Source organism: Carassius auratus, chromosome 41 (genome assembly GCF_003368295.1).
Source record: "Carassius auratus strain Wakin chromosome 41, ASM336829v1, whole genome shotgun sequence".
NCBI lineage: Eukaryota > Metazoa > Chordata > Actinopteri > Cypriniformes > Cyprinidae > Carassius > Carassius auratus.
In genome coordinates, this window is record NC_039283.1 from 25638185 (window position 1) to 25650331 (window position 12147).

The window sequence follows — 12147 nt, forward strand, 5'->3', positions numbered from 1 at the left end:
AATCTGTCCGTCTCGCTCATTTTCTCACCACTTCTCTATTTTCTTTCCCTGGCTCCTGTGTGATTGCTCTTCACCTCCTGACCGACTCTCATCACGTCTCTCTCAGATTCTTCCTCCGTTTCTCTCAAAGGTTTCACTTCCTGCTGAAGAGCCCGACAGAGACAGCCACGTTTACAGCAGCTTTGATAAGTGAAGAGCAGTGACGGGTCACTTGTGTCCATCCTGTCGTCCCGCTCACTAATGGCTCTTCAGCTGCTGATGAAACACGTGTGTGTTGTGTGTTTCGCTGCTGGTCCAGACTCACAACACGTCTGTTCGCTCCCAAGTGCCTCTGGAAAGCACTGAATGCAGTGATGTGTGTCTGTGTCTACCCATAATGCCCTTGTGACAGCAGACTTGGACATATGGTGATACGACACACACACACACACGCACACACACTGGTTCAACATCTTATGACTGATATGAACATGACTGGAGGAAGAGCAGGAAGCCCAAAACCAAACCCCATCACAATACAGACAGATGTTTTAATGACGATTACTACATGCCTTGCTGATTTTCACGAGATTATTACTGTATTTTCCTACTTTAATTGAGTTTCTAAGTTTCTTGATATTGACTGACCAACAAAAACATCATTTTAAGCAATTTAAGAAAAAAACATAAATATTCAGATATGTATTAAATATTCTAAAGGCTGAAAACTGAACCAAAATCCTTAATTCCAACTAAATTACTTGAAAAGCCACGGTGTGTAATGTGGTTAAAAACAACCAATGAGAGAGATTTTTGTGTGTGTGTGTGTGTGTGAGAGAGAGTGTGTGTGTGTTTGTGTGAGAGAGTGTGTGTGTGTGTGTGTGTTTGTGTGAGAGAGTGTGTGTGTGTGTGTGTGTGTGTGTGTGTGTGTATAATTATTTATTTGTTTAGCAATTTAAGTTCAATAAACCTGCTCTTACACAAATATTTATATATATGATAAAAATAATAAACAATCTAAAATAAATAAAACATTTTTTACTAAACATGAATATTTATCAATTTAACGTATCGACTCAAATATAAATGGTTTACTCTGAAATAAATATTAAAATGCAATATAAATACACACTAAAAATAAATGTATAAAGTCATAATTATATCTTGGGCATGACGTATATAAATAATATAAATTAATACTAATAAATAAAATACATTTAATTATGGCGTCCCAATGGTTGATAAAAATATATTAAATTTCTAAAATATTAATATAATAAAAATTATATTTTTCTAAGTATTGTTTATCAATATACCTATGAATGATTGATGTAATTAACGAGGTTTCTTACCGAAGTCGGCCAGTTTGAGTTCTCCGGTGTCACTGATGAGCAGGTTCTGAGGCTTCAGGTCTCGGTGAAGGATGTAGCGCTGATGCGTGTAAGACAAACCCCTCAGTAACTGGAACAGGAAGAGCTGAGGAAACAAAGGATCATGGGTAAGAATCACCAATCACACACCCAGACCCAAACGCAGTTAAATAACTCTGTTGATCTGAGTGGAGAGAGAGGAACAGCCTGCAGTCAGATGTTCAGGACGAGACGGACACCTGGAATAAACCGCAGGACTGAGACAAAGAGGAAGATGAAGAGAGATAACCGGACAAAAGCAGGGTCAGCTGAAGCCCGGGGCCGAATCTACAGGATGAGAGAAGATCGATATCTGTCTGGAATCTCAAGAGCAGGAACACGCTTACAGTTCAGTGTTCAGTTTTTAGATTAGATTAGATTCAACTTTATTGTCACTGCACATGTAGGTACAAGGCAACGAAATGCAGTTAGCATCTAACCAGAAGTGCAATAAGCAGTAAGTACAGAATAAAGGTCTATAATATGTACAATAACTATACAGGTAAGTATCATGGACATAATTTACAGATATTAAATACTATAAGCACGATATACAGATAGGTGTACTATGAACATACTATACAGATGGGCTATGTAAAGTGTATGTACACTATAGGCAGAACTATGAACATAATTTACAGTATTGCAATGGACAGTAAAGTGCATAGAAAATGTTACAATGTGCAAATGGATTATACAGTGTTCCTGGATGAACAGACAGTAGTGCAAGTAATAACAAGTTACTGTTTTTTGCTTGTTGTGAATAAATAAATAAATCAGTCACAGTGTTGAAGAGGGGGAGGAGTCTATGTGTGTGGTGTGGGGGGTGTTGAGGGGTGTCAGAGGGCAGAGTTCAGCAAGGAGACAGCTTTAGGGAAAAAGCTGTTCCTGAATCTTGTGGTCCTTGTTCGGAGGCTCCTGAAACGCCTCCCGGAGGGAAGAAGGTTAAACAGTCCGTGGTCAGGGTGAGAGGAGTCCTTCAGAATGCTGCGAGCTCGACGTAGACAGCGTTTCCTCTGGATGTCCTCAAGAGCAGGAAGTGGTGTCCCTGTGATGCGCTGGGCAGTTTTCACCACCCTCTGCAGTGCCTTGCGGTCAGCCACTGAGCAGCTCCCATACCAGACTGTGATGCAACTGGTCAGGATGCTCTCGATCGCACACCGGTAGAAGTTCACCAGGATGGATGAAGACAGCTGGTTCTTCTTCAGTGTCCTGAGGAAGAAAAGGCGCTGTTGAGCCTTCTTGACCAGGCTGGAGGTGTTTGTGGCCCAGGACAGTTCCTCGGAGATGGTGGTTCCCAGGAACTTGAAGCTGGAGACACGTTCAACAGCCAGCCCGTTAATGTGGATGGGGTCATGCGTGTTTCCATTCTTCTTCCTGAAGTCCACAATGAGCTCCTTTGTCTTATTGGTGTTAAGGAGCAGGTTATTGTCAGCGCACCATGTGGCCAGGTGCTGTACCTCCTCCCTGTAGGCAGTCTCATCGTTGTCACTGATGAGGCCAATCACTGTGGTGTCATCTGCAAACTTAATGATGGAGTTGGATCCATGCACAGGCTTGCAGTCGTGGGTGTAAAGGGAGTAGAGGAATGGGCTCAGCACACAGCCCTGTGGTACGCCAGTGTTAAGTGTGATGGTGGTGGAGTGGTTGTGGCCTGACCGAACATGCTGAGGCCTGTTGGTCAGAAAGTCCATAATCCAGTTGCAGAGGGAGGTGTTGATGTCCAGGTCTCCAAGTTTTGTGGTCAGCTTGGAGGGAATGACGGTGTTAAATGCTGAACTGAAGTCAACAAACAACATCCTAACATACGTGTTGTTATTGTCCAGGTGTGTGAGTGCAGAGTGCAGCACTGTGCATACTGCATCCTCTGTGCTCCTATTTCTGCGGTAGGCAAATTGGTGTGGGTCCAGTGTGGGTGGGAGGCAGTCTTTGAGGTGTGCTAGGACCAGTCGCTCGAAGCACTTCATAATGATAGGTGTGAGTGCTACGGGGCGATAGTCATTCAGGCACGTTGGGGAGGAGTGTTTCGGTACTGGCACAATGGATGTGGACTTAAAACATGTTGGCACAGTTGCTTGGGTGAGGGACAGGTTGAAAATGTCTGTGAAGACCCCTGCAAGCTGCTCTGCACATGCCCTAAGCACACGTCCAGGAATGCCATCCGGGCCAGCAGCCTTGCGTGCGTTGATCCGGCTCAGTGCAGTGTGGACATCTGTGGAGGTGAGTTTAAGGGGTTGGTGGTCTGCTGAGGGTGAGATTTTGGTGGCCATCTCCTTGCTGTCGCTGTTGAAGCGAGCATAAAAGTCATTTAGCTCGTTAAGGAAGGAGACGTCCGTGACTGTTTGTGTGGAGTTGCTTGACTTGTAGTCACTGATGATCTGGATGCCCTGCCACATGCGTCGGGGGTCAGAGTTGGAAAAGTGTTCCTCTACCTTCAGCTTGTAGCAGTACTTGGCCTTTTTGATGCCCCTTTTCAGGTTAGCCCTGGATTTACTGTAGGCCTGAGCGTCATCTGACCTGAAAGCGGTGTTGCGGGCTTTCAGCAGAAGTCGCACCTCCTTGTTCATCCATGGCTTCTGATTAGGGTATGTTGTTATCTGTTTTTCTGTTGTTACACTGTCAATGGTGGAGTTGATGTGATCCAGTACAGAGGAGGTGTAGATATCAATGTCCGTGTGAGAGCCACAGGCAGCCTGTGAAGCAAACATACTCCAGTCAGTGTGTTGAAACCTGTCTTGAAGTAAAGAGTCTGCTCCAGTTGGCCACACTTTGATGGTCCTCACTGATGGCTTCACACGGTTGATGAGGGGTGAATACTTAGGGGTGAGAAACAAAGAAAGGTGATCAGACTGTCCGAGGTGGGGGAGGGGGCTCGCGATGTAAGCTCCATTGATGTTTGTATAAACATGATCCAAAGTTTTGTCTCCTCTGGTGTGGCAGGAAACATGCTGGTGAAATTTGGGGAGTACTGTTTTTAATTTGCAGTGATTAAAATCACCCGCGACAATAAAAGCAGCCTCTGGGTGAGCAGTCTGTTGTTTACTAATGGCTGCATGAAGTTCGTTCAAAGCAAGCTTGGCATTAGCATCCGGTGCAATATAGACTGCGGTTACTATGGTGGAAGTGAACTCCCGTGGCAGATAAAAAGGTCTACATTTAACCATGAGAAACTCTAGGTTAGCTGAGCAGTGTCTCCCAACAATGACAGTGTTCGTACACCAAGCTTTGTTGACATAAATGCACAATCCACCACCTCTTGTCTTGCTGCATCAGAAGACCAGGATGTTTGTGGACAAGAATCTCAATGAAGCTGAGCTTGAAGTAAAGATCCAGTGAGTTTCATAACTCATATTTTATAACTGTGAAAACATTAATGATTAGTGAGATTGAGTGTAATTTATCATGTGTACAGCCATATCTATATATCTGATGATCCATCTTTAGACTTCATCAATAACTCCACAGTAAATCATGAGGTTTTCACCTGATGGATGATAAAACTGGTCGGGAAAAATTAATAAATATTACAAAATAATAATAATAATAATAATATTGTTGTTGCTGTAAAAATATTTGATTAAATCATAATAATAAACAATAAACTATAATGAAAAATACTGTTGGATGTAAAAAAAAAAAAATTAAGTATATCAAGTATTATTAATAATAATAATATACAAATTCTATAGTACAGTAAAATACCTAATCTTATGTTTAATAATAATAATTAAATATTGCATGTAAAATAAAAAACAAGTAATAATGATAATATATTATTATTATTAATGTTGTTGTTTTTGTTAAAATATTTTTATTTGATCAAATTATAAAAGTTAAATACATTACTATCATAAAATTCTATGTAAAAAGTAATTTTCAAATAATTAATAATAATTATTTGATGAAATTATTATTTAATAATAATTAGTGCTGTCAAATGATTAATCGCATACAAAATATACGTTTTTGTTTACATAATATACGTGTGTTTATCATGTATATATAAATACACACACTTGCATGTATAGATTTAAGAAAAACATGTTATCTTTATATATAAAATATTAATATTTATATATGTGTGTGTGTGAATAATACTAAAATACAAACTGTCTGTCTGATATGATAATAAATGAGAACTAATGATTCCTGCTGACTGAACTAACTGTATTCTGTACTTACTTTGCAGTAAGGGCTGGTTATCTGTCATTTATTAGGACTACAGTGGATAAAAATCCAGCATCAAGGATAATTTCGGTGTCTGACTCCACAGTTTGTGTTGGATGGAGCAGGATGGCTGCTAAATGAGCCGAGGGTCTCTCACATCTGCTGGAGAATCTGAGCAGAGACTCGTTTAGAGGAGCAGAGAGATTGGTTTTTAATGTGCCGCATCAATGGCCCATCAGCTCCACACCTGCTCTCCTGACATACAGCAGTCACACGAGTGAAGCTCTTTACTTCCACGGGAGGATCTCACGGCGAGGAGATACGAAACAAAAGAGCTAGAGATCATCATCTGTATGTGTTCACAAGCCCTGCTCGCTCCACACCTCCGTCTCTGTTTTATAAAAGCATAAACATGAATCGCACTATTCCTCAAAACACATCCGGGTCAGTTTGGGTCTGGGAGAGAGGCATGAAAATGACTAGAAATAGGAATGAAAAAAAAAAACATGTTTTTTAGTAAGGAAAGAAAAATGCTTTAAGACCCTAAAATACACATCATTTATATTTTTCACAATTATTTTTTAAAGAGATATAATCTTTATCTTCATTAATTTATTAGTTTTTTTTAAGTGGCATCTCATGTTTTGATCATTTTGACCCGGGTACGTATGGAGTACATAAGGTGTCAAACATACTTTGTAAAATTATTGTGGAGTTACATTAGTGTCAAAAATATGTTTTTTTCTTTGTATCTCACGCACTTTTGGGAAAGAATTTTGTTGATAAAAATGAATGTAAGTCTATTGAACCACAGCAGCATGAAAGACGATTGTCTTTTTTCATCTGATAGTCAGAGTTCATCAAGTAAAATTTACTGATTTTGTAATATAAATTTCATACAATGGTAAATTTAAATAACATTATTCATCAATTATTATATAAATATATATATATATATATATATTAGGGGTGTAACGGTTCACAAAATTCACGGTTCGGTTCGATACGATACACTGATGTCACGGTTCGGTTCGGTTCGGTTCGATACGTTTTAGATACAGCAAAATGTAAAAACATCTCAACTTTTCAGAATGCCGCAAGCGCACCGCGGGTCATGTGACAAGAACCAACCAATCAGCTTCATCCTTTCCCGTAACAACGTTGAGAGCTCAGCCAAGATGAAGGAACAGCTGATCATAGTTGTATATGGATTGCAATTTTGAAATAAATTCAGTAGCACAGCTACTGCAAGCGATTTTTAGAGCTGCAAATCCATTTATCCTTCGCTGAAATTTCCGCGTCTCATGGAGAGAGCACGTCATTGTTGCTTAGCAAAGACAGACGCCTCATGAGCGCTTCTGCCCGAGCGCTTTGGAAAGGAGGAGAAAGACGCGCTTAGCGTTTTCCATGCGTTTTTAGGCGCGATATGTGAACGGCCCCTAAGGCGCTCGCTCACTCAGCACGCGCTGAAGGCTCGTTGCAAAATGTGTAATGCATTTAACAGACCAGAAATATAAGATCCTAAAATAACCAACAGGTCTGGTGTTTGGGTTGGATTCCCTGTAAGCTATAGTTTCTAAATGCTGCAGGGATAGTTTGCTGCGTGCATGTTTCTCCTTTTTTTTCGTCTTTTCCCAGATAGTACTGACGCATATATCCCAGATATTCCCGCTGGTTTTTTTTTTTTTTTTTTTTTTTGTAATCCCGCTGGTGTACCCTGTCATGTTGCAGATGCGACATACCGTTGTTTTTTATCCACCACTCTCTTGCCATCACCATTATAGCTTAAAGGGAATCCAAAGTGCACCCAAACACCAGACCTGTTGGTTATTGGGGGATCTTCTCATTTCTAGTCTGTTAAACGCATTGGCTATTTTGCAACGAGCCTTCAGCGCGTACTGAGTGAGCGAGCGCCTGCTGAGTAGCCTAACATAAACATATAAGATGGTGTTTTTTTCTTCTTCGGGAGTGTCAGGGGCGTTGCCTGTTACGTTGTTTGGGTTATTGGGCTACCTTGTTGAACGCATATCATTATATTTCTTTCTCTCTCTTTTTTTTTTTTTTTCAAATATAATTAATTACTCCAACGAACCGTTCGGTATACATAATGCGTACCGCGTACCGAACCGAAAGCGTCGTACCGAACGGTTCAATACGAATACGCGTATCGTTACACCCCTAATATATATATATTCATTTATTTATTTATTTTTCATGTAATTTTTATGAAAAATGGTCTTAATTGATAAAAAAGGGTTAAATGCAGTAATAACACTGAACACTACAGTACATTTTTTCACAGTCAGAAGTTGCTGATCAGAAACGTTATGTTTTCACTTGGCGTATATTAATTTATGACTGTTTTATAAAAAATGTAAATTATAAAAATGATGATCCAAACAAACCGGTAATACAAAGACAGTATGCAGATTTGTATTGCATTATGAGGGCTATGGGAAGTTTCTATTATTTGGACAGCAGCATCAGAAACACAACAACAGCAGGTTAGTGAGCCTCTGACAGCAAACGCCTCACTTATATCAAATTACTTCTGATGCATTGCAACGTGATAGTCCTGTCTTCCTGAATGTGACGTCCAGCAGAACGTTTGTGAAGAAAGAACATCAGAATATGGCATTATTTGTAATTGCTCGGCCTGATGGACCATTAGTGCAATTGCACAACAATTTAGACCACTGATTGTGACCAAATGTGATGCTTTGTTTGTTTCCACAGATGCTTTAGGGGTTGATCGTCTCAAGAATAGAGACTGAAGCATTAAGTCTGAAAGAGTGTAGAAAATACAGCAGGTTTCCTTCTGCTTCTGCAAATAAACTCAGGACGAATAACTGGTGTTCACTATAGCGCTGTGCAAAATATAGATTGAATTGAGAATGTCTTAAATTTGAAGTTTCTGCCTCATCTCAAATTCAAATCAAATGCAGGGACAGAGCTGTAATTAAAATGTAAGAAAGTAAATTAATTGAAATCTAAAAAAGCCTTGAAGTTGGAAGGACAGATAGAATGATAAATAGAATGACAGAACAATACAGCAATAGATGGAATGAACCTTTGAATGATAGACAGAATGATAGAATAAACATTAGAAGAAAAAGATGATAGAAAGAACAAATGTTAGAATGATAGACAGAACGCTAGACATAATGAACACTCGAATGATAGAAAAATTAAGAGAATAACAGACAGAAGGAATAAAAGAACGAACAAACTATAGATAGAACTAACAAGAGACCGTTCGAATGATAGACAGAATGAAAGATAGAGAACATTAGAGAGATAGACAGAACGAACAATAGACAGTTCGAATGATAGACAGAACGAACGATAGAGAACATTAGAAAGATAGACAGAATGAACGATATAATGAACGAACGATAGGCAAAACGAAAGAGACAAAAAGAACGATAGACAGAACGTATGATAGAGAGAACATTAGAGAGATAGACAGAACGAATGATAGACCGAACATACAATAGACAAAACGAAAGATAGACAAAATTTAAGATAGACAAAACAAAAGATAGACAAAAAGAACGATAGAGAGAACGTACGATAGACAAAATGAAAGATAGACAAAGCAAAAGATGGACAGAACGTGCGATAAACAAAATGAAAGATAGACAATACAAAAGATAGACAAAACGAAAGATAGACAAAAAGAACGATAGACAGAAACGTACGATAGACAAAATGAAAGATAGACAAAATGAAAGATAGACAAAGCGAAAGATGGACAGAACGTGCGATAAACAAAATGAAAGAGACAAAAAGAACGATAGACAGAACGTACGATAGAGAGAACATTAGAGAGATAGCTAGAACGTACGATAGACAGAATGAACGATAGACAAAATGAAAGATAGACAAAACAAAAGAGAGAACAGTAGAGATAGGTACAATAGTACAATAGAATGAACGAACGATAGACAAAACAAAAAACGATAGAGAACATTAGAGAGATAGACAGAACGAACGATAGACAGAACGTACAATAGAACGAACGAACGATAGAGAGAACATTAGAGAGATGGACAGAACGAACGATAGACAGAACGTACGATAGACAAAACGAAAGACAGACAAAAAGAACGATAGACAGAACGTATGATAGAGAACATTAGAAAGATAGACAGAAAGAACGATAGAATGAACGAACGATAGGCAAAACGAAAGAGACAAAAAGAACGATAGACAACGTATGATAGAGAGAACATTAGAGAGATAAACAGAACGAATTATAGACAGAACATACGATAGAGAGAACGAAAGAGACAAAAAGAACGATAGAACGAACGATAGACAGAACATAAGATAGAGAACTAATGAAAGATAGAATGAACATTAGAGAGATAGAACGAAAAATAAACTGAACAAAAAAACCATAGCTTGAACAAATGATAGACAGAACAAACTAAAGAGAATGAACATTAGAAAGATATATAGAACAAATTATTAAGAGAAGGAACGATAGACAGAATGAATAGACCGAACAAACAAACGAGCGGACGGACAAGCTAAGATAGATAGATAGATAGATAGATAGATAGATAGATAGATAGATAGATAGATAGATAGATAGATAGATAGATAGATAGATAGATAGATAGATAGATAGTCAGATTGAAGCAGATGCTGTAGTAAAGCTAGAGAGCCTGAGGTGCGTCTACTTGTCATTATCTATTAATTCACTGAAGCGTCGGGCGAATCGATGCTACAACCTCAGCGTAACGAGGACTGAGAAGATCTCGTGTTATTACTGGAGCGAGAGCAGCATATGAGCAGGAGGTCTGCGCTTGGACGCCGGCCCAGAAACAGGGTCTCTCTGCTGCTTGACCAGTAATTACATTAGCAGCTAGCGCCCTGGGCACCCGCTTTCACATGCTAATCCAATCCATCCTGCGATGCTGAGGGTCTAATGGCTTTTCTTAGCGCAGATCTAAGCGAATGAATCAGCTCCAGCTAATGGCCAAAAATTAAAACTCCAGCCATTGTGTGGCATGTTTGTTCGTGACTGCAGAAGCTAATCTACATTTAGCGTCCATTACGGCTCTGATGAGTTGATGCTTGAGGATGCGGCGCTCCAGAATCATTAAGACACTAACGACAAGCTCTTGTGTCAAAAACAGACCGATGAAGAACAATACAACTGAACAGAAGATGCATTAAATACTGCTCAACTGCAAATTATCTCAATACACTAAAGATGCTCATCCTGACACTATACACTGTAAAATCATATTCAGAATTGTATTGTCTGTGAGGCAAAAATAAATAAATTGTCAAAACCGGATAAATTAACTTGTGTATTTGTCTAAATGTAAGATAAAAGCTATTCTCAAATATTGTATTCAAGGATTTTAGTATATTCTAGTTCAGATTAAACCTCATTGTCATAGTGTAGAATAAAATGCTGTTAGCATCTAAGCAGAAATGTAAATATAAAAACGTGTATATAATAATAATTATGCATGTTCAGTGTATATACAAAATACATAAACTATTGTATATTTTTATGTATCATTCTAACAATATTATATATAAATACTGATGTATGTATTTATCCATGTATTTTTTTATTATATATATATTACATTTAAAAACATTTTATTATGCTTTAATGAAAAAGTAAAAGGTTTTGGAGGTATATATATATATATTATACATTTAAGTCATTTTTTGTAGTGTAAATTAATTTGATGGGTTTATCGTTTTACCATTTAAGTCCAATCTCAATTATCACAGATACAATTCCTTTAAAACACCGCTCAAAAATGCTAATTTTGCAACATTTTTGGCTGAACTATTCACCAAAAATGATACAAGTATCAATGCGAGCTAATCTAAACCAAGTTGTCCAATTAAGGATCACGCTTGCCTGATAAATAAGACATTATAATGACCATAAAACGATTCTCTGAAGCTCACTATCCTCATAAACCTGCATCTACAGGGGAATCCTGGTCAAAATTTTTCTTTAAAGTCTGTGAAGCCTGTGTAAAGTGCAGCCTGTCATGATTTTTCTCGATCCTGTGTCATTGTGAGATGATGAGATCTGACCGCAGGCCGTTCCTGTTTCAGGTGAGCCGCTCTCAATCTCTTCTGTCAGCTTGTGATTTATCATAGTTCTCAGTGAGGGAGCAAACGGGATAAATCATTTATTTATGTAAATCCACAGTGACAAAACAGCTGATGAATTACATAAGCAACTTCTGCTCGCTGGCCTCATTCGCTCCATCACGTCTCACTTTCACACTGACAAACTTACTCTTTCACTGCAACTTTCTACCAAGACATTGACTGAACTGAATTGATTTCAAGGAGCACATAAATCCTGTCATTTCTCTGGTTTAATTCATTTACAGAACTGAGATCAAGGTGCTGGCTTCGATAAGGTCATGGGTTCGATTCCCAGGGAACACATGAACTGATTTCCAAATTTTGATTTGTATGAAAGCATTTGTAAAATATAAAATTTAAACTATGCATGAATGTATTAACTCAAGTAAAAAAAAAAAAAAAAAAAAAAAGATAATTGTCAATGCAACACTTCTCATAAAAGCAAAATCACTAA

The 12147-nt window shown here is 38.4% G+C and overlaps 1 protein-coding gene across 3 annotated transcripts in view; it reads right to left on the bottom strand.

The window, feature by feature from the left end:
• The window catches only part of LOC113059402 (cyclin-dependent kinase 14), a 151103-nt gene that overhangs the window by 94537 nt on the left and 44419 nt on the right, over positions 1-12147 (bottom strand). For all 3 annotated transcript variants that reach the window (XM_026227871.1, XM_026227872.1, XM_026227873.1), the window contains one exon: positions 1332-1455. In XM_026227871.1, coding sequence (XP_026083656.1) covers positions 1332-1455 — 124 coding nt within the window. The remainder of the gene's footprint in view (positions 1-1331; positions 1456-12147) is intronic.